Here is a 25981-nt window from a genome sequence, read left to right on the forward strand (position 1 = left end):
TGAAAAAAATAGCATAAAATGATAAAGTACATTGAACTCACCATCTTCAGACACATATTCTCTTAAATAGAATTCTTTATCGGCATTACCTGGTCTTTTAGAAAAATATTTGTTATAAGTTTCCATTATCATTGGATGATATGGAATTCTTAATTTTTCATCATTTAATGAGCCATTAATACCCCTTTGATTTGTTTTACTTCGAGGAATATTTACATCAAAACCCTGACCATCAGCTCTAAACTTAAAATGAGAATATTGTAATGAATAGTGCTCACCACCTCTAAGAGCTAAGAATAATGCATTTAAAAAAAAGACTTTTTTTAACAATCCAGTGGGTGTGTCAATGTTTAATACTGGTGAATACAGTATTTTTTTACATTCTTCAACAGAAAGACCATCAGCTCCTTGAACATTGGCCTTTCCTTGTTCTGCTACATGTTTCATTTTGCCATCTAATACATCATATAATATTGGAAATTGTTTTCTTGAAGTAAAATCCATTGGAGATAGTGATGATAAATCATTTAAATGTCGGTTTAATGCATGTATAGCACTGAGGATAGATCTAGCCTTGTATTCTTCACCAGAATTAGTCTTCATAACTGTTACGAAACTACAGATTTGACTTTCTAATTCCTTTCTATCAGTAATATCTATGCTTTTACCAGTAAATCCAGCTTTTTCACGAAAGTTTTCAAATTGGTGAACCCAATTTGCTGTGGATTTATCTGTATTTACTACTCTTGACTTCTTTTTGAAAAAATTTATTTCGTCTTCTGTAGGTAAATAAAACTTGAATAGAAAATATTGTATTAGCAAATTAATATAACAATATTTTGGTAATAATAACAACATACTTTATCATTATTTATTTTATTTTTGTTAGTTTTTTCCTTCATTATTAAAATAAATAATAGAATAGGTTGAAAGAAAAAAATGTGTAAAGAAAAAGTAGGGTATTTAAAAAGTGTATATAAAAAAGAATGTGTAAAAGAAAAAACGCGTAAAGAAAAAATGTGTACAAATGAGTGGATTTAAAAGAAAGTTTAAATAAACTTTTAAACGCGTAAAGAAAAAGACGCGTAAAAATTGAAATTTAAAAGAAAGTTTAAATAAACTTTTAAAACATGATCTTGGTGGTCTGCCACAATAAAATCATTATTAGGTAAGAAGTATTCAATATTACCATTTTGACCATCAACATTATATGATTGGCCATTGTGCCACTACGTGGCACAATAACGGCCAATCATTTAACATCGACGGTCATAAATCTTCATATTGAATACTTCTTACCCAATAACTATATAATATGGCTCCTGAAATATTAAGAAATAAACCCTATACTCCAGCAAGTGATATTTATAGTCTTTCAATAATAATGTGGGAATTTACATCTGGTACTCCTCCATTTTATCATGAAGCACATGATCATCACCTTAGCTTGAATATTTGTAGGGGGAAACGTCCTGAAATTATAAAAAATACTCCAAAATGTTATATGGATTTAATGAAAAAATGTTGGGATTCAGATCCTTCTAATAGACCAACTATAAGAATGCTTGAATATATTGTATCTGAATGGATTAGATGTATTAATGAATATTATGAAATAAACAGGGATGGAGATTATAAATATTTAGTACCTAATATTGATAATCAATTAAAAGATGATATGCTTGAATTTGTAAAAGCAGACAAAACTTTAGTACAAGAACAAGCAAATACTTCTATTATGCAATCTCATCCACAAGCATATTATAGAAGTCGCAAATTTACTGAAATTTTAGCTCAAGAAAAATCTGAAATCGTAGTTCAAGAAAATTCTGAGTGTTTTGAATGTATAATTGAAAATCAATGATCTTGTTATTTATTGAATTATTTATTGGTTATTATATAGAAAATATTTATATTATTATGTAATTTACAATTTTTGCAATAAAATAAATATACTGTAATTAAATACAAGTATTATAATTATTGAATAATGTTCGTTTATACAATATTTTTATTTATTATTCCTTATAATTATAATGATTATGGTACATTTCACCTAAGTCTGTTTCGCATAAACTCATTTTTCCAAAGTCATTTCTCTGAAGGGAAGTTTTGGAAGTTTTGTAAAAGAGATATTTCATCAAATGGGAAAATGGGCATTTCGCTGACTAATCATCTATTTTGTTGGAGGACTGCCTAAAATGTTAGCGATTGACATATTTCTCTTATTTCAGAAAATTGGAGTATGGTGATTTCATTATCTTTTTTAAACTTAAGATCAAATAAAATTAATAAAAAAGAAATGAGTTAATATATCATATAAATAATTTATTTTTCTTTAAAATAAAAGGAAATTTAAGAAGTTCTATATCTTTGGCAAATGTCCCTTCACTGAAATGGCTTTGTTAAACGTCTTTCAGCAGAATAGCCATTTAGGGAGAATGTCCATTCAGGAAATTGTTTGTTGGCGAAATGGCACTTTAGTGAAACATCTCTAGCGAAATTTCTTCAGAAAAATGGGTTTTTAATGAAATGAACTTGGATATCAACTATAATAGCAACTTTACACCCAAGTATTATCATAAAATTTATTTATTGAAGTTGTATCATTTATGTTAGTCTTACTGAATCAACTTAAACTATTACCCCTAGTATTCCTTTCCTAATTGAGATTTGAGATTGATAGATAGTAAATTAGTGATGAATAGTGATTATAGATTTTTATGCAATTTTAAATTCCTATTTCAAAATTACAAATTCAACTTTCATTCATCATTGTACATAATTTGAAATAAATAAATTTATTTTGTATTGACTTAATATAATTAAATATGAAATAAAATAAATATATTAATTCAAATTAATCTAGTATGGAATTATCAAGAAATCCGAACGACTAAGGAATTTATGAAACATGATTATAGGAAAAAATATTAGTATGTAAAAAATTTATTTTTTACAATAATGTTATATGATTAATGGTTTATATATATTTTATAATTTTAATGATAAAAGCCACCAATTTAAAGTTCGTTTAATATGATCACATTTTGAAAAAAGACCATAAATAATCAATGGTAAAACATAGTGCCACATGATTATGTGACTTTTTTCTGAAAACTTCATATAAATGTTTAAATTTTTACTATTGTTAATTTATTCTCCTTCTTTCCCTCTTAAATACATATGAATATGTGGAGAATGTAATGAACCTGGGCAAGAAGTTTTTGATGTCAACCTTGTAATACTAAAAATTTTAAGAAAATTTTAAAAATATGACCAATATAAATAAAGAAATTGATGAATTAATTCCAAATTATAAAAATTTTATACTTTACGAAATGTTTTGAATGGATACATTAAAAATTCCTAAAGATATTACAAGATATTACTATATATATTACATGTTGTGGATTTAGTAAATTTATTTGGTGAAGGATATATTAGGTGTCGGGTATTGAGAATCAGAATCGATAAAAAAAATTCGTATTTCACGGTTGCATTAAAAGTTTGAATAATTCTTTTGATAAAATAAAAATGAATAATTCGAAATCTATATTATTTCATGTATATAATTATTTTGTGCTAATAAATATGATTTTTATATGAGAAATAAATTTGACTTTTTTCCTTATCTTTTATTAATGTTCATATTAGATCAAATCCATCTTATTTATTTTGAAGACGTTGTCAGATGTTTCGGTATAACTTAAGATCCAATTAATAAAAATTATACTGTATGATTATAAAATAGTATTGTTTAAGTATATTGATTATCTGAATTTGCAAAAGTCATTCAGGAAAAATACTAGTTTTTTCATACATAAGTGATTAGGAATGTGTCAACCAGTAAATGGTAGAAGGTATTGCCCTATATTGCACCAGAAGGTTTACGTAGATCAATATACATAAGGAGCTATTTGGAATAATAATAGATGAACTTCTTTCTAAAAAATTCCTTATAATAATATTTCTAATGATGAATTTTAAAATATTTAAAGGAGTTAAATAAAATTTCTAAAGATATACCAAAAATTATTGCAGGTTTGATAATGAAATATTGGGATACCGAAAAAGAAAATAAACCAACCATTGAAGAGTTACATCAGATATTAAAAAACTGGAATAATAAAATTAAAAATAAAGGTAGTGGAGATAGTTAAGATAGTGAATTAAAAAGTGAAATTTGTTTCAAATAAAAGAATGTAATAAAATTGAAGAAAAACAATTTAAAAGCGGATTAAGACATTAAATTACAAAAATCTCCCAAAATCAGTAAATTATCCTGTTTTTAATTTTAACTCGAATAAAATAATTTTACTAATCAAAATTTTTTTTTTTTAATAGGCATAATATTTGATCAGTATTAATATTGGCAAAGATATAATAGATTCAAATGTTTAATAATTCAACATAAATATTCTATATAATTATAGCATTATGTAGTAGGTTACCCCTACGGAACAATTGTAATATGATCACGTGTTAGTGCATTAAAGTAGGATCGACGCGTATTTATGTGTGTGCACGTAGGTTTTCTTATGTAGTATATCATTATATTATTTAGTTAAGGAGTGAAATAAAAAACAGTAAAAGATTCTGTCATAATTAATTTATTTTGAATTTAAACAAAAAATTTACAATTATTCCTGGCATAACATTGATATAACTAAGACTATCTTATAGACAGTATATGGTAATTTAGAAAAGTTAGAAGTCTGAATTCTTACACGCAACTATTATAAATATAACATGTGATATAAATTGATATTATGTAAATTTGATGTAATATGTGAGACAAGAACTTTCCAATAAAGGAACACGTTTATACCTTTCATTAATAATATGTGCCCATTAATATAGGATGCATTATTAAAAAACAATAGTTAACAAATTTTCGGCTTTACAGTACCTTTATGACTAATAAAATACTGGCAATATTTTTGTTTGTTCAAAATTACTTTACTCAACATATTTCATAACTACTTGTCGTTTTAAATATAAAAATTACTATCAACTTTTATAGCGGATTTAGTAATAAATGTATGTTGGTAAAATTCTCAAGAAATTTTTGATCTTTCTTATTACATTGAAAGTTGTTATCAGTATTTCTATTACTAATAAATCAAATGCCTTCTGCCAATCAATTTCATGAGGACTAATAATACCAAAAATATCATTTAATAGCACACAATGTAATATTTCAATTTTGTATTTAGCGATTGCCCAGTTACGATAATTTCCTGTAATTAAAAAACTCTTTCAATAACACGAATTCTTGAATTATTATATTACTACTTTTGAGTCTTAACATATAATCAATTAATAAGTGAACATTAATTTTTTTAATATCATCTTCTAAATCCTTCTTACCATTCTTCAATAAATGATTACTCAATCGACCATATATTTATTATCAAGATGTCTTCGTATATTTCTCTCATTTATAAAGTCAATACTTAATAAAAATTCTCATTATCTGCTCATTACATTACTATTAGAAGGAATTATTAATAATATTAATATTATATCATAATCATCCATTTGAACTATCATTCTCGATTTAGTTTATTAGTTCTACCAAAATCTTTAAACATTAACGACAAAGAAAATCACATATTCATCATCAGACTCTATTTTCTATTTTAAAATGCTATGACTAAATTAAATTGCATCTTTCCATATGAAGCATCATTTTCCTTAAAAATATTTCACGTTATAATCACATTTTGTTAATTTTAACATCTTCATTGAAACCTCCATTCTATTTACTTTGTTTTTCTCTGTTAACAAACTCTCTTTTTAAAAATCTACTATCACCCGTAGTAATTATATCTCGTATTATTTTATACCATTTTGGTTGCACTCCCGAAAAATTACATTCTAATATACTTCTAATTTCCGTCAAACCTCCTGATTTTCAAATTGATCGTGTCTCCAATAAAACTATTTTATTTTTCATTATAATTTTACCATTATCCCTAATACAACCTGTGATCCAAAGGTCTTTTGTAATTGTCTTATCTGTATATTAAATAATTTTTTCATCATCTTATTACCATTTGCTTGATAAAGTAAATTTTTACATAATATTTCTAGTTGTAAATCATATATTTTTTTAAACCTATTAAATCTTTATCATATAATATAAATTTGGAGACCATAATATTTTCACATTTTTTCTTAGTTAAAACTACTCACATCAGTTGAGATTCAATTCTAAGGAACAATAACGATGATTATTTGTTTATCGTTTAATTTTTTCCATCTCATTAATTTGCATCCTTTGTTAACTATAGTTTGTGTATTATTAACATAAAAGTGACGACATCAACAAAGAAATGAGTCAGCACATTGTGATCTTCAATGAGTCAACGAGTATCAATAGTTATTTTTAATATTTAAATAACCTCATGAAGCAGAAAAAAATTTTTTACCTTTCTTTTTTTCCTCTTTTTTTCTTCTATTATATTTCGTCAGGTATGGCAAAAGTAAGGTACAATCAATTCTACGTATTTCCACATATTCCACATAATAAAGCATACTTGAATGAATATAAAAGTTTGAATTTGGTAGAGAAACCTGTGTTTAATCCTTGATCCTAGTTCAAAATATTTATATATGATTATATGGGTAAAATGGGAAAGTTTATTTAAGAATAATTTCTTTCTCATTTTAGTGCCATGTTGCATAGGTAAAGGATTTAGAAGGTATAATACGTAACAGAAGAGGCACGGATCAGAAAGTCTCTACTCAATTTTTTCTTAATAAACCCATATTTTATTTTTTAATATTTTGTAGCTTATCATCCATTAAGGGCAGTGACATGTATTAGCTAATATTATTTTATACTTTCAGGTAAGATATTGCAACTAATCATTTTTCTTATAAATTTTATTGGTTATTATATGTCATTGCTCTTAAATAATTATAAACTGGTTGTAGCAGGTAAGCCTGAACGTAGCTTGCCACCTCTACATGGTGTTCAGGAGAAACAGCTATAGGTTAACTATATCTGGCCAAGAGCAAGCATTAATAAATATATGTTTTTAATTGTTAACATACTAAATCGTAAAAACTTTAAATGTGCAATATAACAATCTTTTATTGAATAAGCAAAGTTACAGATAAGTTACATGTAAAAGTAGAACTGTTTCTCAAAAATCCGTAATCACAGAAATTGAAAGAAAAATAGAAAATTACTATGACTTTGTATTTCTAAAAATGTTTTTCGATAAAAAATGATAAAAATAAGAAAAATAAATAATTACGAAGCTTATATAACATTTCTTGGATTTCGGAGTTTCTTCTAAAGGTAGGTGATGTGAATTAAAGAAATTTGTGTTATCCATTCAAGAAATCTTTCATCATTTTTTACGCCATAAATTGTATCTTTGATAAATCTATCAATATCATTATTTCCACTGGTCCAACCTTCAATCATTCTAAATGGGTCATATTCTTCACACCATAATTCTTTGGTAAATAGTTTATTACAATAATTACAACAATTATCAAGGTTGATGTTAGAATTATCGGAAATATTTAATTCATTAGATTCTGTTGAAACTCGAGTTTCATTCTCTTTATTCATATTATATTTGAAGATTTTAGATTTATTTTTATTTTTATTTTTTTTTCGTATATTTGCGATAGAAAATTATTTACATTATTAGGCGTATTTATATTCAATTAAATTTATGAGGATTAAAAGGAATTAGAATTCTAAATAAAGGAATAAAATAATGGAAATAGTATACCATACTTGTTATTGGGCTTCCATTTTAATCAATGAAATCAATGAAAAAGAAAATTAAAATTTCTCATAAAAAGAATGATTGGCGTCTTTTACGTTATTGAGCGTTATTTTTTTATAATTAATTAATTAAATCATTTAGATTAAAAAAAGAAATCAGTTTCCTAATAAAAGAATAAATAGTGTTATTGGGCGTTACAGGACCCGAGCAGTAATATTTTATTCCAAGAAAATCCAGAGCAATAGTAAGGATGCCTAAATAATGTGTAGATCCTTTTTTTTTTTGAATAATGTCAGCCGGTAATACGTAATTCTGTCCCAGAAGAGATGAGTGCCGATCTCTCTCTTGTTACCTATTTATTATTTCTTTCGTTAATTTAGAATCAATGAAAATAAATATGGAATCAAAATTCCATAAAATGGTTGCAACGGATCGGAGTCGGAGTTGGCAAATTCATGATGTCACCTTTACGGAAAACATGACACAAGTCGTAATTTTGACCGACATTGAATGAAGGTTTATTATCGAAAAATTAAACAGTAAAAATAGCGATTACATTTAGTATTTAATTCTTGAATATTTTGGATTTCATCGAAAATGATATTGATATTTCAAAGAATTAACCTAAATAAAGAAATGCGTTACAGTTTTTTTAAAAAAAAAAAGTCAGTCGTCAGATTATAGGCTTAGGTTCGTGGTACAAACAGCAATTCCCACAGCTAGTAATCTGACTAGCCATTATCGCTTCTTAATATTTATATGATTTAAGTCAATGAAATTTTGAATATTTTTTAGTATAACAAGTTTTCAACGAAATTAAAGTGAAGAGATTTGTTTGTTTGTTATAAATTTAATAGACAACTCACATACAAAAGACTAAAGAGCCAAAGAGGTATTGCAAAAAAATATATGCGGTAATTTATTCAGTCCGCTACTAATTGTCCGTCATATTGAATGACAATTTTTTTTATACGCAAATGAAATCACAGGATTTAAGTTCTCCGGAAATTTTATATCTAAATATTAAAATAAGTGGTCGTTTTATATGTTAAAAGAATATAGATTTTTCGCTAATAATATTTTTTTTTTTTTTTTTGACTATTTGTTCGTTACTTTAAATTTTTTTTTTGATTATACTCAAAATTTTGATTAGAATTATCAGAGTAATAACAGAAAACAATTATTTAAGACGACCGTTCATAAATCTTTTTTTTTCTTTAAAAAAAAGATATTAAAATTATAAATTTTATCTCAATATTTTGGATGATCGACGAATAACGATTGAAATTGATGATGCCATTGGCGCAAAAATACGTTGATTAATGAACAAATTAACAATTTCTTTGAAATGACATGAGTTTCTTATTCTATGTTGTATACCAATACTCGGAGGATATATTAATATACTGTAATTTAGGGTGGCGTAGTATATTTAATTGATATTTGCGAAGTTATTTACTATTATTGATAATGACAATTTTCATGATTAATTTATCGCCATTTTCAAAATAATGTAGTAGAGCATATTAATGAAAATATTTTCGTTACATATCGAAATTATGTAATAAAAACTACATATTTATATTGTAAATATGCAAAACTATAATAAAAATAAGTTATTGATTCTAAATCTTCTAAAATTGGTTAAGAAATCAAGAAAAATTTAACGTCCTAATTTGATATATGTCACACAGAATACATTGCATGTCGATCACGTGTTCAGAATTATTAAGAAATTTCACGATTAAAATCTGTTAGTAGATTTGATTATTTGACATTAATTAATTATATAAAGCACGAAAATTAATTTTTTTGTTTATTATTTCTTATAAATTATTAGTTATAGTCGTTCTGAATTGAGTGATACTTTTATAATCATACTTATTATTCTAATCTTAATGTTGAAGATAATTTTTCGGTATCTAAATATTTTGAAAAAATTCTTTATCATTTGCATCAGTAATTCCGATCGAATATTAGATAAAAAAATGTTTTGTTACTTTTTAAGTGAATTGTTTTGCATACTGAAGATCATAATTTTATCTTCTTAACTATCTTATAAATTTCTTAATAATTTTATCGTAAGATTAAAATAATAAGTTATCTAACCTATCTATTACAAATAAATAAAACGTTTGCACAATATAAGCAAGAATATTCTTTCAACTTGTTTTAATAATTTCGGGAATGTTTATGATATAAATTTACGATAAGATATTTAATTTTCGCCCAAATCAATATATGGTAGTAAATACATTTAATAATTTGAATAGATTTATTATAATTATTTAATTACAAACTAAGAATTTGTAAAACATTTACTACTCTAATCTTAGCGTTTAAATAATCCAACATAAAAAAATAAATAAATAAATGACAATAATTTAAAATATAAAAAAAACATTGTTAAATGATTCAAAATCCATCTAAAAATTAAAAATAACAAATTATAAATTAATTATTTGCTTTATGAAAAAATTTATTTTTAAACTTTATTTTAAGATCTTACCGTCAGGAATTTCCAGTTCATCTTGTTCTTTTGAATGAAGATTTGGATTATTATATACTTCGTCTTCATCTGTAAGAAATAAATAATTAAATTAAAAAATAATATAAAATTAAATTAAAAATTCGCATAGCATACCATCAATATCACCAATATTTTGTCTTTTCATTTGTTGTTGAATTATTTCTTTTTAAAATAAAAGTCACGTTATTTAATAAATGAAACTGATACAATGAATATTTTTTATTTCACTTATTTACTTACTATTTGAATTTATTTGCAACTTTATAAATTCTTCGGGTAATTTTTCACTATCACCTAAAATTAAGAATGTAGAAATAGATTTTAATATTTAATCTATTAATCTATTATTTCAAATAAGTCATTTTAATTATACTTATTAATTTCTTACTATACTGCTTATTTGATCCATTAAAATCGTTAACTAAAAACAAATATAATTCAATTATAAACCTATGTCATTATAATGGTAACGTTAATGATTACAGTACTTACTATTGTTAGGAATGTTAAAATCATACAATTTACTATGAAACACTATTAGTAGTAAAATAAACTATTTTAAAAACTAAATTATTATAGTAACCAAAAAATGGTAGAGATTATTATTTATATGATTATACCTTCTTGTTCTTCTATTATAATAAAAAGATAACATTAATAATGTATTTTAAAATAAATATATTCATTAATAAAATATTATACACTTATACCTTCTGTTGCATTTCTTGGTTCAGGTAGATTTTCAAAGTTGTGAATTTTACTTGTAAATAATCTGCTTCTCGTATAATTTTCTTTTACTTTATTCATTTCTAAATTATCTATTTCTGATTTGAATAATTCATAAGACATATTTTGATAATCTAAATTAATTTTATGCATTTTTTTCATAAGTGCACAAGCGTCAGGTCTTTTTAATGGATCAGCATCCCAACATTCTTTCATTAAATTTTTATATTCTAATGGAGTTCCTGGCACAATTTTTGGTCTTATACCATTAATAATATTCATTACAATATCATTTTCATGTTCATAATTTATAAATGGTGTTTGTCCAGATGAAATTTCCCACATAAGAATTGCAATACTATAAATATCAGATGCAAAAGTATACTCTCTTCCAACAATAACTTCGGGTGAAATGTAGGGAAGATTTCCATATATACTTGTTGAAGATTTATCAGCAGGTCCACAAAATCCAAGATCACTGATATACCAATAATTATCAAATTGTGAATACAATATATTTCCAGAATGCAAATCCCTATGAATTGCTTTCTCAAAATGAATAGAATAAAGTGCATGAGTTATTTCATTAATAATTTGATTCTAACTTTCCATGTAAGTTTATTATGATTTTGCTGTGAATATTTCCTTAAATCTATATCCATTTTCTTCATTACAAGCATACAATTTCCATTTGATGGATTTTGTGTTAAACCAAAACATCGAACAATATCTGCCCATTTATTACCTATAGTTAAATGTGATTTAGCCTAAATGACAACATGCTATTGTTAATACAAAAAACTTAGGATTTTATAAATAAATTTTAAATAAATTTTACAAACCTCTTCAAACCAACTTTGATTTGCTCTTTCAACATTTTCTAACGTTTTAAGTACTACTTTTGCCACTAAGTTTTGTATTCCAGGAACTTTACCTCTTTTTAATTCTTTTTTTTCAGAATCCCATTCAACATACTCTCCATTAATCCAGTCTGCTGTATAAATTTCAGCGAATCCACCTTTTGTCAAATAATTAATATTTTCTAATTTACTATATGGGATCCATTCAACTATTATATTCGGCATGAGTGATTCCATTTGACATTTCTGTATTAAATTATCAATATCATCATTCCCGGATGTCCAATTTGAAAAATTTTCTTTTAAATAATTTAGAACACAATATTCACAATATAATGTGGCTAAACATTCTTGCTTACAATTTTCACAAATTCTTTTTGTTCCTGAATTAAAAATAACTTTATCTCGATCATAATCTTTAGTTAACAACCTTATTGCATAAGTTTTTTCATCATTTGTAAGAATTTTATCAGCAAGGACTGTTTGTTTTTGAAATTCTAATTGTTTGTATATATCATTGTAAATATTAGTATCTAATAATGCAAGTGTTCTATTTTTTATTGCATAAATTAATCCATATCGAAGTGTGGACATAACGTAAACAATAAGAAAGAAATAATTAATGATTCATTTTAAGTAAGTTCACTCGAACTCCGTGATAAATTAGTAAAATGCAAATTGTTGATCAAAACTTCATATTGTGCCCACATAAATGTGATCCTAAGGCGTAGTATTTTTACGCCTCATAACCAAATATTTCGTATTTCCTAATTTTTTTATACTTAATGATAATTTAAAAATTAATAATTTACTTTTTTTTATTTTTATTTTTATTTTTATTTTTTTTTTTGAATATAATTTGCGTTTAACAAATTTGATTGTCATACTTAATGAATAGATAGTATCCTTATTAATATTCAAATAATTAGATAAACAAAAATCAATGATTGTTATTCAATAGACTACAATAGACTATTAATTTGTAATTATTTATATCTTACTTAAAAATCAATGAAAAGCCAATTTTTTTTGTTATTTTCAATTGAATTTATCTGTTATTTTAGTGTAAAAATAAATAAGGGGTTATGTCAATATGTCATGGGTTTTCATGTTACACAATTCAAATTATTATATGGAGACTATTCTAAACGTCAGACATTTTGTTTTTAGTTAAATAGATTTAATGAATCTTGAAAACATATATTATTAACATGTATTAAAAATTAAAAATAATTTAAATCACGTTAGAATTTTAGATTAAAATTTTTATAAAATTCGAATTTATGTATAGTAATCGGCGATAAGACCTTTTTTTTTTTGTGAAATCTACATTACGGAGTGATTTTATTTTTTTTGACAGAAATTTGTTACCGAAATTCTTTGTGATCATCAGCTGACAACCTTGTTTGCCAAATTAAGATTGTCGGTGTTGTCGTACGACAGTAATACGTTTTATAATGCCGTGGCTTTTATTTTTTTTTATACTCTGTTTAAACATGGAGTTGATGTCACTTTTATTATCCAAATATGGAAGAATTTTTACTCAGTGACGATGTAATTAAGCAAATAAGAAGATTTTGGCTTTTGGAGTTTAACAGATGAAAGTTTGTTAATTAATAATCTAATATTAAATGAAGAATTGAAAAAACGTTATAAATGGTATAGCTTATGTAATGAATGTAAGCAACTCAAAACTTCTTATTTTAGGTGTCAATTGTATAGCACCAAACATTTTCAACAAAATTTCAAAAATTGGACTAGCGGAAATCATGAAGTTGACCAGTTTTATTCAAAAAGCACAACTTAAAGCTAGTAAATACAGAGAAATTTTAGAATGTTCGGGATTAAATATGATAGATTTGAAAATGTTGAATATTTAACTAACGGAGGATTTGGAACTATTTATAAAGCAATTTTGAAAGATAATAACAAATCTGTTGTTTTAAAATGTTTACATAATTCTCAGGATATTACAGCCGAATTTTTAAGAGAAGTGAGTTACACAGTGTACTTATATAAGATATTGTTATATATTGAAACTTTCTAATTTATAAATAATGTAAATGATAAACTAACTTTTATGAATTCTTAATCACATATTGTTCAAAATATATGTTTTATTAATATTTTTTTTGTAATAGAAACTTAATTTAAATTGATGTTAGAAAGGAATCGTACTACGTCTTTAATTTTAGACGAAGCTGTTAACGATTAAGGTTTTTCTCCGCAGTAGCACGTGATTACTGTCCCGCAGTTATGAGATTAATTTTATCGAATGTACGAGTTTACGAAATACATTCGTAAATTAATGAATAACAATAGTAGTTATAAAAATGCACAGTATATAAAGTAAAATTTATTGTATAAATGAGCCAGCCTTAGTACTAAGGGGCTTATACGAAAAATAATTTCCCTTGTAATATGAATTTATAAATCAGTTTATTTGTTCATAAAATAATTTTTATAAAACTTACCGCAGTAGTGCTCCTACCGAGTCAACTCGAGTCGGGTTTGGAGAAAATATTCGACCCGACCTAAACAAAAAAAGCAAGACCTGTAAGTGATCGGTTCACATTTTTTATAAACCGACGGCCGACCCTGACTCGACCCAAGCATAGTTAACTAAATTCAATGAATTGATCTATAAATGATCAATCAAGTAGATCTACTAAATTCGTGAATTTTAGCAATTAAATTAAGATAAAATTCATAATTTTATTATTAATCATTTAATATTAATATTTAATAAAGAAATCAATAAAATTTTAAATACAACAGTTTAATTTGATTATTGGTTAAATTTACTAATAAAAAAAAATGGTTCTAGTTGTTATGTTCTAGTATCTTTATTTTACTATTTTTACTAATAGCCAACTACAAGGTTAATTCCGGCCGATATTATAATTTAGCCAGAGTTAAACACATCCGGGTCAAAAACTGTGTCAAGGAAATATATAACCCAACCTACCTATCAGGTCAAATCAACGATCCTATCGAAAAATGGTAGCTGGATTTATATGCCGGTACAACATGCCAGTTACACGTGATTTCGGATAATTATTTACTTTAATTACGTCAAAATAGATAAACGATTTCACAAATCAAATATTCTTTCACTATATATTTAACTTTGTTAAGTCAATAATGCAAGGCTTGTAAAAGGTGTCATGTTCTTCGAAATCATAAAGAATTTCTGAATGAAAAAGGAGTTGCTTTAAAAAAGTGATTAAAATGTCGAAATAAAATTGTACGTTCAAATAAAAAATAAGCCACAGCAATTAATTTTTTTTCATAGTGTATTACTGTAATTGCCTAACTAATAAGCTTGAAAAATGAAAAGCGAAACATTCTAATTTAGATAAGCAAAGAGATACACTTACATAATTTTGTAATATTTGGCAATACCAATGTCGTTAGATATCATATGTAATTTATATTTATCTAAAGCAAGATTGCGGCATTTTTAATACAGCGATGACTTTTTCCCATGGAAAGTAGAATATAATATAATAATTATTATTTCAAAGAACAATACGTTGATTTTGTTCTTATTAAAAAAATGATTAAAGTATTTTGAGTGTAAAACCTATGACATTATTAGTTACCAGTTACCATATTTTGAAGAAATATTTAAATTATTAACGAAATTAAATGAGTTATTTTAAATTTATTATTATTATTATTACTATTTATAATAACAATAATTACTTTTATTTACCAGCAGTCGAATTTTTCTTTCATAAACATTAATAACTATAGTAAAAATTTTTTTTATATTAATAATAAAGATTATCATTATCCGCATCACGTTAGAATTGTAGATTAATTGGCAATCCGGCATTATCGCTATATAAACGTATTAATAAATTTTGGGGCAAATTTATTATGATTTTTTATCATTTTGGAATCTGAGCTGCGTATACTATAGGTAAGTAATAAATATTAAAATAAATTATTGATTTATTTTACTGTATGTGTACATATACCAATTAAGTATTTTTTTGACAAATTTTCAAAGATTTTCTTAAATAAATTAGGAAAGTATCTCAAGAAGTATGGCAAGCCGTACTAAGTCAAAAGGTTGATAACTTTTCATCATGTTGATCATATTTTTCATCATATTTTATGATGTTTTTCACCATGTGACATGAAATTTTTTCATCATGTGTTGAATAATCTTCATCATGTTTCCTAATATGAAATTAAAAATGTCTTGCCAAACTACTGGTTTTTTGATGTTCAGATTTAGAAAATAAGAAATTTTTTTTTTACAAACTTAGAAATTTACCGATTTTCTGGTATTTTGCCATTACACAAATATATATCACATAAAAAATTTTATCACATCACGTTAACAGTATATGAACAAAAGAAAAATAATTCAATAAAAACAATACATATACATAAATATAGGTTGTAAAATTTTTCATATGGGAAGAGTTCGTATGGGATATCTTTGATAGAAAATATTTTTTTTGAGATTTTTTGAGTTCGTATGGGAAGAGTTCGTATGGGACTTTTTAATAAAGATTTTCTTTTTGTAGGGTTCGTATGGGATATTTTTAGTAAAAATTTTTTTTTTGAGATGTTCTAAGATTCGTATAGGATATTTTTGATAAATAAAGATTTTTTTTTTAAGAATTCTATGGGATGATAGATAAGTTTTTTTTTGAAAGATTCTAGGATATTTCTAATAAAAAAATTTTTTGAGATTTTCTAAGATTCATATAAAATATTTTTGATAATTTTTTTTTGAGAGTTTTTTTGATAATTCCATCAGTAAATTTCGGAGGGGTCAATATTGTACATTAATGTGCAATAAGTTCAATATTGTTCAATAATATATTGCACAAAATTTTAAATTGCACAAATTTTATGCAATAATGAGCAAAATTTTTTGCAATTTATTGTAAAATATTGTATATGTCATTTTTGCACAAAATATTGCACATATACACATAAGAGAAATATAGCCAATTAAAACTATTTATAACCACTGCGTTCCACTAGTCGATTTCGGTCATGTGACTTTCGGCTAAGTTTTGGCCAAAGTTCGGACTGTGCGAAATTTTGACCAAAATTTTGACACATGATATCTTTCCGAAGAATGATTATCACGTATATAATAGATAAGTGATAATCTTTAACAAATTAATTTTTAAATTTTTTTTTATTTAAAACTCTTTCGAAGTTTCACAACGAAACTTTAAAAAAATTATTTTTTATTTTTCTTTTCAAAGTTTCGTTACGAAACTATAAAAAAAAATATTTTTTATTTTATTTTTTTTTCTTTAATTTATTTTTATTTAAAACTCTTTCGATCGAAGTTTCACAACAAAACTAAATAAATTATTTTTTTTTCTTTTCAAAGTTTCATTGTGAAACTATAAAAAAAATATTTTTTATTTATTTTTTTCTTTTAATTTAATGTTTTTCAAAGTTTCGTTTCGAAACTATTATTTATTTTTTATTAAATATTTTTCTTCTATTGTATAGATATTGGCTTTGAAACTTAAAAAATTTTTTTTTCTTATTTTATAGGTTTCACCTTCTGATACTTGGGCCTTGTTAGGTGGTTAAATGCTTCAAAACTTTTTTTTAAAAAAGTTTTTTTAAACTTTTAATAATTTTTTTTTTTTTTTGTAAGTTACGTCTTCTGATGCTTGGTCTTTGTTAGGTGAGTTTCGAAGCTTTGCTTTCGCTTTGAAACTTTTAAAATATTTTCTTTTTAATTTCTTTCTTCTATTTTTAGGTTTCGGGTTTCGGATCATAGACTTTGGATGAGTAAGTTTTGAAGTGTAAGCTTCAAAACTTTTATTATTCAATATAAATATACTTTTTTAATAATATTTTTTTTGTTTATTTGTAGGTATTGGCGTTCTTGGGCTCTTATAGGTGAATTTTGAAGTAAACACTTCGAAATTCTTTTTTTTTTTAAATAATTTTTTTAAAAAAATTATATGTTGATTTTTTTTTGTTTTGTAGATATCAACTTCGGTTTTGGGCTTTGATAGATGGTTTTGAAGCAAAAGCTTCGAGTCTTTTTTTAAATTTTTTTTTTTATTTAATTAATTTATTTTCTTTTATTTGGTAGGTTTCGGCTTCAGTTCTTGGACTTTGGATAGGTAAGTTCATTTTGAACGTAGGTTTCAGCTTCTGTTCTTGAACGTTCGATAGGTAAGTTTCATTTCAAAACTTATTGTTTTTTTAAAAAAAATAAAAAAAAATAAATTATTTTTTAATTTTTTTCTTTAATTTACAGGGTTTCAGCTTCCTGGAATATGGGGTAAGTGTGTGGAGGTCAGTTTGTTTAATGTTTACTTTGAAGAAATGTACTAACATTTCATTATTTTGTAGGAAGTGAACCTTCCGAAGTATACTAATGCTTACTACCTATTAAAATATTATCCTAGATGCGATATTTCGGTATGGTTTTTTATTTTTTTATTCTTTTAATATTTTTTATCTTCACAAACAGCTTCTAACGATTCTTTTTTACATTATTCGGTCTCCTTGGATGTGACAATTCGGTAAATTTCAACTTTTTATTCCTTTAATTGTTATTACATGCGCGTTTCGATTTTGCTAATTTCCTTGGTATTATTTTGATTTTACTCTTTGGATTTTTTATATTTGTGGTTGGTACTATTTTATTTGATTTCGTTTATTGATTTCGGTTAATTTCAATTTTACTAACAATTTTACTTGGTTATTTTTTATATTTTCACGCGTTTCGATTTTACTATTCTTGGAATTTTTATATTTATGGTTGGGTTTAGATTTTGTCAATTTGCTTAGCGTTAGTGTTAGATTTTAGCCTTAGATTTTAGCGTTAGCTTGTATTTTTAGGTTAGAATACAAATTATGCAATAAAGTAATATCAAATTTGCACAATTTATAAAGTTATGTTATTAAAGTTGCAAATATTGCACATTTCAATAAAGTTACAATATATTATATAAAAATGTGCAAAATTTTGAACAATTAATTACACATTACTAAATATACAATCATTGTGCATTTTCAGGGTGCGCAAATCAATTTTTTTTATGCACAAAATTTTGCACAATTTTGCAACCTTTTTGTGCATTTACTGCGCATAAAAAATTTCCTGATGTCATCAATAGCTGCGAGAACGTTAATGTATACTAATTCAATAAAAAAAAAGTTTCGCAATATTTTTTTGATAATTCATCAAATAACGCCGTGAGAATGTTTTTAATGTATAATTCAATAAAAAAAATGTTGCGAACTTTTTTTTTATTGAATTATATATTAAAAAACGTTCTCACAACGTTATTTGATGAATTATCAAATTAAAAACAATCTCAAAAAAATATCTTTATCAAAAATATCCTATATGAATCTTAGAAAATCTCAAAAAAAAAAAATTTTATTTAAAATATTCCATACGAACCCTAGAATCTCTCAAAAAAATGCTTTTCTGTCAAAGACATCCTCCCATATGAACTCTAAGAGAATCTCAAAAAAAAAATCTTTATCAAAAATATCCTATATGAATCTTAGAAAATCTCAAAAAAAAAATTTTTTATTTAAAATATCCCATACGAACTCAAAAAAAAAACTCTTCTATCAAAGACATCCTCTCATATGAACTCTAAGAAAATCTCAAAAAAAAAAAAAAAAAAATTTTTATTAAAAATATCCCATACGAACCCTACAAAAAGAAAATCTTTATTAAAAAGTCCCATACGAACTCTTCCCATACGAACTCAAAAAATCTCAAAAAAAAATATTTTCTATCAAAGATATCCCATACGAACTCTTCCCATACGAAAAATTTTACAACCTATATTTATGTATATGTATTGTTTTTATTGAATTATTTTTCTTTTGTTCATATACTGTTAATGTGATGTGATAAAATTTTTTATGTGATATATATTTGTGTAATGGCAAAATACCAGAAAATCGGTAAATTTCTAAGTTTGTAAAAAAAAAATTTCTTATTTTCTAAATCTGAACATCAAAAAACCAGTAGTTTGGCAAGACATTTTTAATTTCATATTAGGAAACATGATGAAGATTATTCAACACATGATGAAAAAATTTCATGTCACATGGTGAAAAACATCATAAAATATGATGAAAAATATGATCAACATGATGAAAAGTCGTCATGTCAACATGATGAAAAGTTATCATAAAACATGATGAAAAGTCATCATGAAACATGATGAAAAGTTATCATGAAACATGATGAAAAATCATCATAAAACATGATGAAAAGTTATCAACCTTTTGACCAGTACGGCTTGCCATAAAGAAGTTGAATCAACGAGGATAGAGCTGAAAAAGGCTAGGGTAGGCACTAAAAATTACAGTAAAAGGAATAGAGTAAATCAGGAAAAAAGTGTTACTGAAATTCAGGTTGATCAGCTGCCGATTGAGAAAATTGATACGTCATTATATCAGGTGACGCCGATCAAGATACTTGTGTACAACATTCCAGCACGATGGAAAGATGAAGATATTATTAAAGTTTTTAGAAGTTTAGGTATAGTTAGAAGGATGTCAATTAAAAAGCAGTTTAAGTATAAGTCAGTTAAGTTATGTATATTTTTAAAGTTGGATCAAGTGGATGCTGAATGGAGAAGTAGACATAGTATTAATATACAAATGAACGATAAAATGTATTGGTTTAGTAGATGGTTTCCAGAGTATATGAAGTTGTCAGATATTAGAGAAAGGTTTAAGTATACAGCTTACAAAGAGGTTAAGGCAGATTTGAAAGATTTGACAGACGAAGAGATTTTGGAATTTTATAAAGGGCATGGAGATTGGTTTTATGGGAAGATTATTTTTATTAAAGGAAAGAAGTTTATATATGTATATTTTGCGAATGAGAACAAGTTAGAACATGCAGTAACTGAGAGTTTAGGTCAGGGTTTACAGGAAGCTTGGATATTTCCACAAAAAAAAAAAGAATTTTGATTATTTTATTTCAAGTAGGAGCAGTACGTCAAGTCACGTGAAAGGAAAGGACGAAAATGAAATGGTTGTGGATAATATTGATAAAGAGGAGATTTCTGACAAGGTTAAATATTTGGAAGATGATATGAGAAGGATTGTGGAAAAGGCAATTGATGATCAGGTAAAAGAGAAAGAGTTGATTAGAGAAGAGCTGTTAAAGTTCAAGTACACGGATGATGATGTGAGAAAGATTGTTGTAAAGGAAACTGATGATCTAATAAAAGAGCAAGAGTTGATTAAAGAAAAATTGTCAAGATTTAAGTATACAGAAGCGGATTTGGAAAAGAGAGTTGCAAAGGCAGTTAATAGTAGAGACTCTAGAATCAAGTATACAGAAAAAGAAGCAGAAGAGAAGGTGAAGAAAGCAGTTGATCATTTGATCAGAAAGCATGAATGGACCTAAGATTTTGTTGATTATGGTAAGTATAAATATACGGAAAAAGATGTGGATGATATGTTGGCGTTATATAAATACACGGAAAAAGACTTAGAGTTGATGGTTGCACAAAAATTAGAGGAACGGATTAATGAACAAAGAGAAAAAGATAAAGAGATAATTTCTAAGTTTAAATACACAGAAGAAGATGTGAATGAGTTAGTGGCAAAAGCAATAGAGGACCAGATAAAAGAGAAGAATTTGTTCAAAGAGAACGTTATAAAGACTGCAAGAGAGATCGCTGGTATGATGGGTTTAAAGTTAGATGATATAGATTTTGGCATTAGCAGTGTAAATAAAGATAGACAAACTGAAGTTTTGTTCCAAGAAATACAAAAAGCTAATGCTAAACAGATGATTAAGGGTGATATTTCAAAATCAGGTGATAAATTGAGAAAACTTTTGGACGTGAATAATCATGTGATTAATGAAATGACTAACAAAGGGATGAAAGATAGAAGTGAGATTACGGGCAAAGATAATCATAGTAGAGAGGTTTCAGTGTCTCAAGAAGATTTGGAAATATATAATAAAGTTAATGAAGCTTGTTCATCACGCCTGCCACCTGAAATTAAAAAGGAAGTTGTGGTAGACGAAAAAGTTGGACAGAAGAGAAATAATAAGGATGAGTTAAATAGAGGCATGGTTAGTAGTGATAATACTGATGATGATAGTGGATCAGAAACTAAAGATTTAAAGATAAATGATAAAAAGCAGGGAATACAAGGAGGAAAAGGTAAAAAGGGTGGCAAAGGTGGAAAATCAAAGAAAAAAAGTAAGAAAGGGTGGTAAGTATTTTGTAAGGGACGTGTTAATGGTGAAAGGGTTAGTATAAATTTTGATTAAAAAATGGTTAAATTGAAATTAAAAAATGCTAACGCAGGAAATGTTAGATAGTTAGTTTATTTGGTTTTGTTATGTTATTTATATTTTGTTTTGTTTTTATGTAAATATAGGATAGTTACTTTATTAGCAGATGCATAGCGTCTAGATTGTGATAGGTTGTTTTGATATAATTATCACAATATTAATAAAGATTAAATTTGGAAAAAAAAAAAAGATTTTCTTAAATATAAAAGGTACTATCCTATAAGCTCAAAAAATCAATTCTTCGAATTTATAATTATTTCTATGCACAGTAGATTCAAACTATTAGTAAATTTTACTAAGTACCTTATCCCCAAAATCAATTATAAAAATAGTGCCGGATTTCCAATTAAAAATTTTATAAAATAAGTTATTCAAATATATCTGTACAATATAATGATAATCACAAATAATAAGTTTATGAAATCTGTATTACGGAGTATTTTATTTTTGTGATCATCAGCTGATTTTTTGAGCACCCTTTTGACCCAAATTAAGATAAGATTTGTCGATCGCTGCTGTGCGAATGTAATACGTTTATAATGTTGTGATTTTTGTCTTTTTAAAAAAAATCCTTTTGTTTTACTCTATTTAAACATCCAAATATGGAAGAAATTACGCTCAGTGGTGATGTGATTAAGCAAATAAAAAATTTTAACCATCGGAAATTAACGGATGAACAAAATTCGTTAATTGATAAGTTAATATCAAATGAAGAATTGAAAAAACGGTATAAAAATTATGGTTTATGTAATAAATGTAATCAGCCCAAAACTTATTATAATTGGTGTCAGCTATGTAATGCCAAACGTTTTCAACAAAATTTCAAAAATTGGACTAGTGGAAATAATGAAGTTGACCAGTTTATTCAAAATGCACAACTTAAAGCTAGTAAATACGAACAAATTTTAGAATGGATTGAATATGATAGATTTGAAAATGTTGAATATTTGACTAAAGGAGGATTTGGAACTATTTATAAAGCAATTTGGAAAGATGGAAATATAGAAGAATGGGATTCTGAAAATAATCAATGGAATAGAATTAATGTAAATTCTTCAGTTGTCTTAAAATGCTTACATAACTCGCAAAATATTACAGCCGAATTTTTAAGAGAAGTGAGTTACTTATATAAGATATTGTTATATGTTGAAACTTTCTAATTTATAAAATAATGTAAATGATAAACTAACTTTTATGAATTCTTTTTAGATTGAATTACATATAAAGACTGATTCAATTTATGTACTTCAATGTTTTGGCATTACTAAAGATCCGGAATCCAATAATTTTATGATGGTAATGGATTATGCAAAAAATGGAAGTTTAAGACAACGTTTAAATAATTATTTTAATTCAATGAAATGGGCAGAAAAGTTGGATATCTTACAAAGGACTGCAAATGGACTTGTTGCTATTCATAATAAAAATTTAATTCATCATGATTTTCATTGTGGTAATATATTAAATGGTGCAAGCAATATTACTTATATAACTGATTTAGGATTATGCCGACCAGCAAATGTAGTACCTTCTCAAGATGAAAATAAAAAAATTTATGGAGTATTACCTTATGTAGCACCTGAGGTTTTAAGAGGAAAAGAATATACCCAAGAAAGTGATATTTATTCATTTGGAATTATTGCATATGAAGTCTGTACAGGGTTTCCTCCTTATCATGATATTTCTCATGATAAATTCTTAGCTATTAGCATTTGTCAAGGACTTAGACCAAAATCTGATTATAAAATTCCTCAACTAATTTTAAATATAATTAAACAATGTTGGGATGCTGATCCTTTAAAACGACCTAAAGCAAATGAATTATATGATTTATTATATAATTTATATATTTCAAGTTATTTTTCAAGTAGACGTGACCATGACATAATCAATAAGCAAATTGAAGAAGCAGATAAAATTAATGAGAAATTAACTTCCTCTTCATTATTATATACTGGTAATACCCTTTCATATACTACAAATCCTCAAGCAGTTTACACAAGTAGACTTTTAGACTTTAAAAATCTTCCAGAACCAAAAAATGCTGTTGATAGTAAGGATGATGGCGATAATTCATTTGAATATTCAGGTAATTCATGTCTTAGCTTATTTTCGCAAAATAATTCTTGAAATGCTTACTAATGTAAAATTATCTTTATCCTATAGAATCCATAGAACCAATAGATTTCACTACCTAGTTATTAATTTACATCATGTTTAATTTTATTAATAACATTAACAATTTATGGATAGAAACAACTAAAGTAAAGAAAAGAAAGAAAATATACAATTATTCAGAATATAAATTTCTTTATTAGTATCTATTATTTGCTACTATTTATTTTCTTTATTACTACATATTTTATTGGAATATTCTTTTTATAATAAAAACTTGATATGTATTGATGAAACTACTCAGTATATAAATAAATCTATTGTATAAATTAACCCAGTCCTAGTACTAAGTGTTTATTACTTATACATGAATGAAAATAATATCCCTTGTAATATGAATTTAAAAATGTGGCGTTGAAATGCCTTTGTTATTTAATGAAAGAAAATTATTATAAGAATTCAAAGTCATTTAAAGAAATACAAGTATTAAGACATAAATACATATCACTTTCTCGAGTATATTCTTTTCTTAAAACTTCAAGTGTACATGAGGTAATACTCTAAATACTTTTTTCGTTTACTTTATGAAGATTTTACATTTGCTAGTTGATATAATCCTAAATCAGTAATAAGTAATATTTCTACTTTATTATATTACCACCATGAAAATTAAGATGAGTTAGTCCTTTATTATGAATATCATCAAATGAAGGCATGCCACTTGCGAATTGGCACAAAATATCTAATTTTTCATCCAAATTCATTGAATTAAATTATTATTTAAGTATTGTCTTAAAGTACCATTTTCTGTAAGTTCTATTACCATGATAAAATTATTTAATTTGGATCCTTAGTAAAGCCATGACAGCGAATTACAATGCGAATTAATCGTAATAATATATGTTACAATTTAAAAAAAAAAAGAATAGTAATATTTATAAATGGAAGACATCTAAAATAATACAAATAAATGACTGACTTCGTTTAAAAATTCTGCTGTAATATATTTTGAATAATGTAAACATATTTTTTTTTACCGATTATGTTCAAAATCAATATTTTATATGTCCATCTTTTCAAATCGCTTTATCCCCTTTCCAAATATTCAATATTTTCAACCCTATCATATTCGATCCACTTCAAAATTTTAATATAATATTTAGCTTTAAGTTGTAATTTTTGAAAAAATTTATCAACTACATTGTTTCCACTAGAAACTAGTCTAATTCTGTTGCAATTTACATTGACACCAACCACAAGTAATTTTGGGCTGCTTACATTCTTTACACAAACCATAATCTTTATAACGTACTTTTAATTCTTTATTTAATATTGGTTTATTAATTAACAAATTTTGTTCTTCTGTTAAATAAAGATGGTCAAAAACTTTAATTTGTTCAAATATATTATCACTGATCTTTAATATCTTTCATATTAAAAATCTTCGCACGAACAAATCTAATTAAAACACTAAAAGATTTGTTGGTTGTCGATCGTACTAAAATAGAAAAGCTTGATTCAAATGTATTTATATAATCAGCAAATCAATACCAAAGATGGGGGATCAGCATCTTAAAATGGAAATCACTCAAAAACTAATCTTATGTTAACGTTAAGTTAACGTTAACCTATCATGACATGTCAATCATTTCAAGTCATTACAATAACGTGACGCGCCACCCACCCACCCATA

At 25.4% G+C, this 25981-nt stretch overlaps 6 protein-coding genes across 6 annotated transcripts; 4 read left to right on the forward strand and 2 right to left on the reverse strand.

Annotated features, from left to right (window-relative positions):
• Positions 1 to 1561: 1561 nt before the first annotated feature.
• On the forward strand, positions 1562 to 1864 carry OCT59_015628 (uncharacterized protein; the record flags this gene model as incomplete). The annotated part of the gene is made up of 1 exon (XM_025322610.2): positions 1562 to 1864. The coding sequence occupies one exon, from the start codon at positions 1562 to 1564 to the stop codon at positions 1862 to 1864; it is 303 nt and encodes a 100-aa protein (XP_025165862.2).
• A 5445-nt stretch (positions 1865 to 7309) lies between these two features.
• Positions 7310 to 7594, reverse strand: OCT59_015629 (uncharacterized protein; the record flags this gene model as incomplete). Its single annotated transcript, XM_066140154.1, has 1 exon — positions 7310 to 7594. The coding sequence occupies one exon, from the start codon at positions 7592 to 7594 to the stop codon at positions 7310 to 7312; it is 285 nt and encodes a 94-aa protein (XP_066002962.1).
• A 2578-nt stretch (positions 7595 to 10172) lies between these two features.
• OCT59_015630 (uncharacterized protein) lies at positions 10173 to 11094 on the reverse strand (the record flags this gene model as incomplete). Its single annotated transcript, XM_066140155.1, has 8 exons — positions 10173 to 10183; positions 10267 to 10335; positions 10402 to 10449; positions 10528 to 10581; positions 10676 to 10708; positions 10780 to 10821; positions 10908 to 10919; positions 10998 to 11094. The coding sequence occupies 8 exons, from the start codon at positions 11092 to 11094 to the stop codon at positions 10173 to 10175; spliced, it is 366 nt and encodes a 121-aa protein (XP_066002963.1).
• A 9311-nt stretch (positions 11095 to 20405) lies between these two features.
• Positions 20406 to 20828, forward strand: OCT59_015631 (uncharacterized protein; the record flags this gene model as incomplete). Its single annotated transcript, XM_066140156.1, has 1 exon — positions 20406 to 20828. The coding sequence occupies one exon, from the start codon at positions 20406 to 20408 to the stop codon at positions 20826 to 20828; it is 423 nt and encodes a 140-aa protein (XP_066002964.1).
• A 61-nt stretch (positions 20829 to 20889) lies between these two features.
• Positions 20890 to 22287, forward strand: OCT59_015632 (uncharacterized protein; the record flags this gene model as incomplete). Its single annotated transcript, XM_025329626.1, has 3 exons — positions 20890 to 21222; positions 21292 to 22091; positions 22260 to 22287. 3 exons carry the CDS (start codon positions 20890 to 20892, stop codon positions 22285 to 22287), a joined length of 1161 nt encoding a protein of 386 aa, XP_025165864.1.
• A 488-nt stretch (positions 22288 to 22775) lies between these two features.
• OCT59_015633 (uncharacterized protein) lies at positions 22776 to 24371 on the forward strand (the record flags this gene model as incomplete). The annotated part of the gene is made up of 4 exons (XM_025312037.2): positions 22776 to 22968; positions 23272 to 23288; positions 23383 to 24262; positions 24340 to 24371. 4 exons carry the CDS (start codon positions 22776 to 22778, stop codon positions 24369 to 24371), a joined length of 1122 nt encoding a protein of 373 aa, XP_025165865.2.
• Between the last annotated feature and the right edge of the window lie 1610 nt (positions 24372 to 25981).

The sequence above is a fragment of the Rhizophagus irregularis genome, chromosome 23 (assembly GCF_026210795.1).
Source record: "Rhizophagus irregularis chromosome 23, complete sequence".
Taxonomy (NCBI): Eukaryota; Fungi; Glomeromycota; class Glomeromycetes; order Glomerales; family Glomeraceae; genus Rhizophagus; species Rhizophagus irregularis.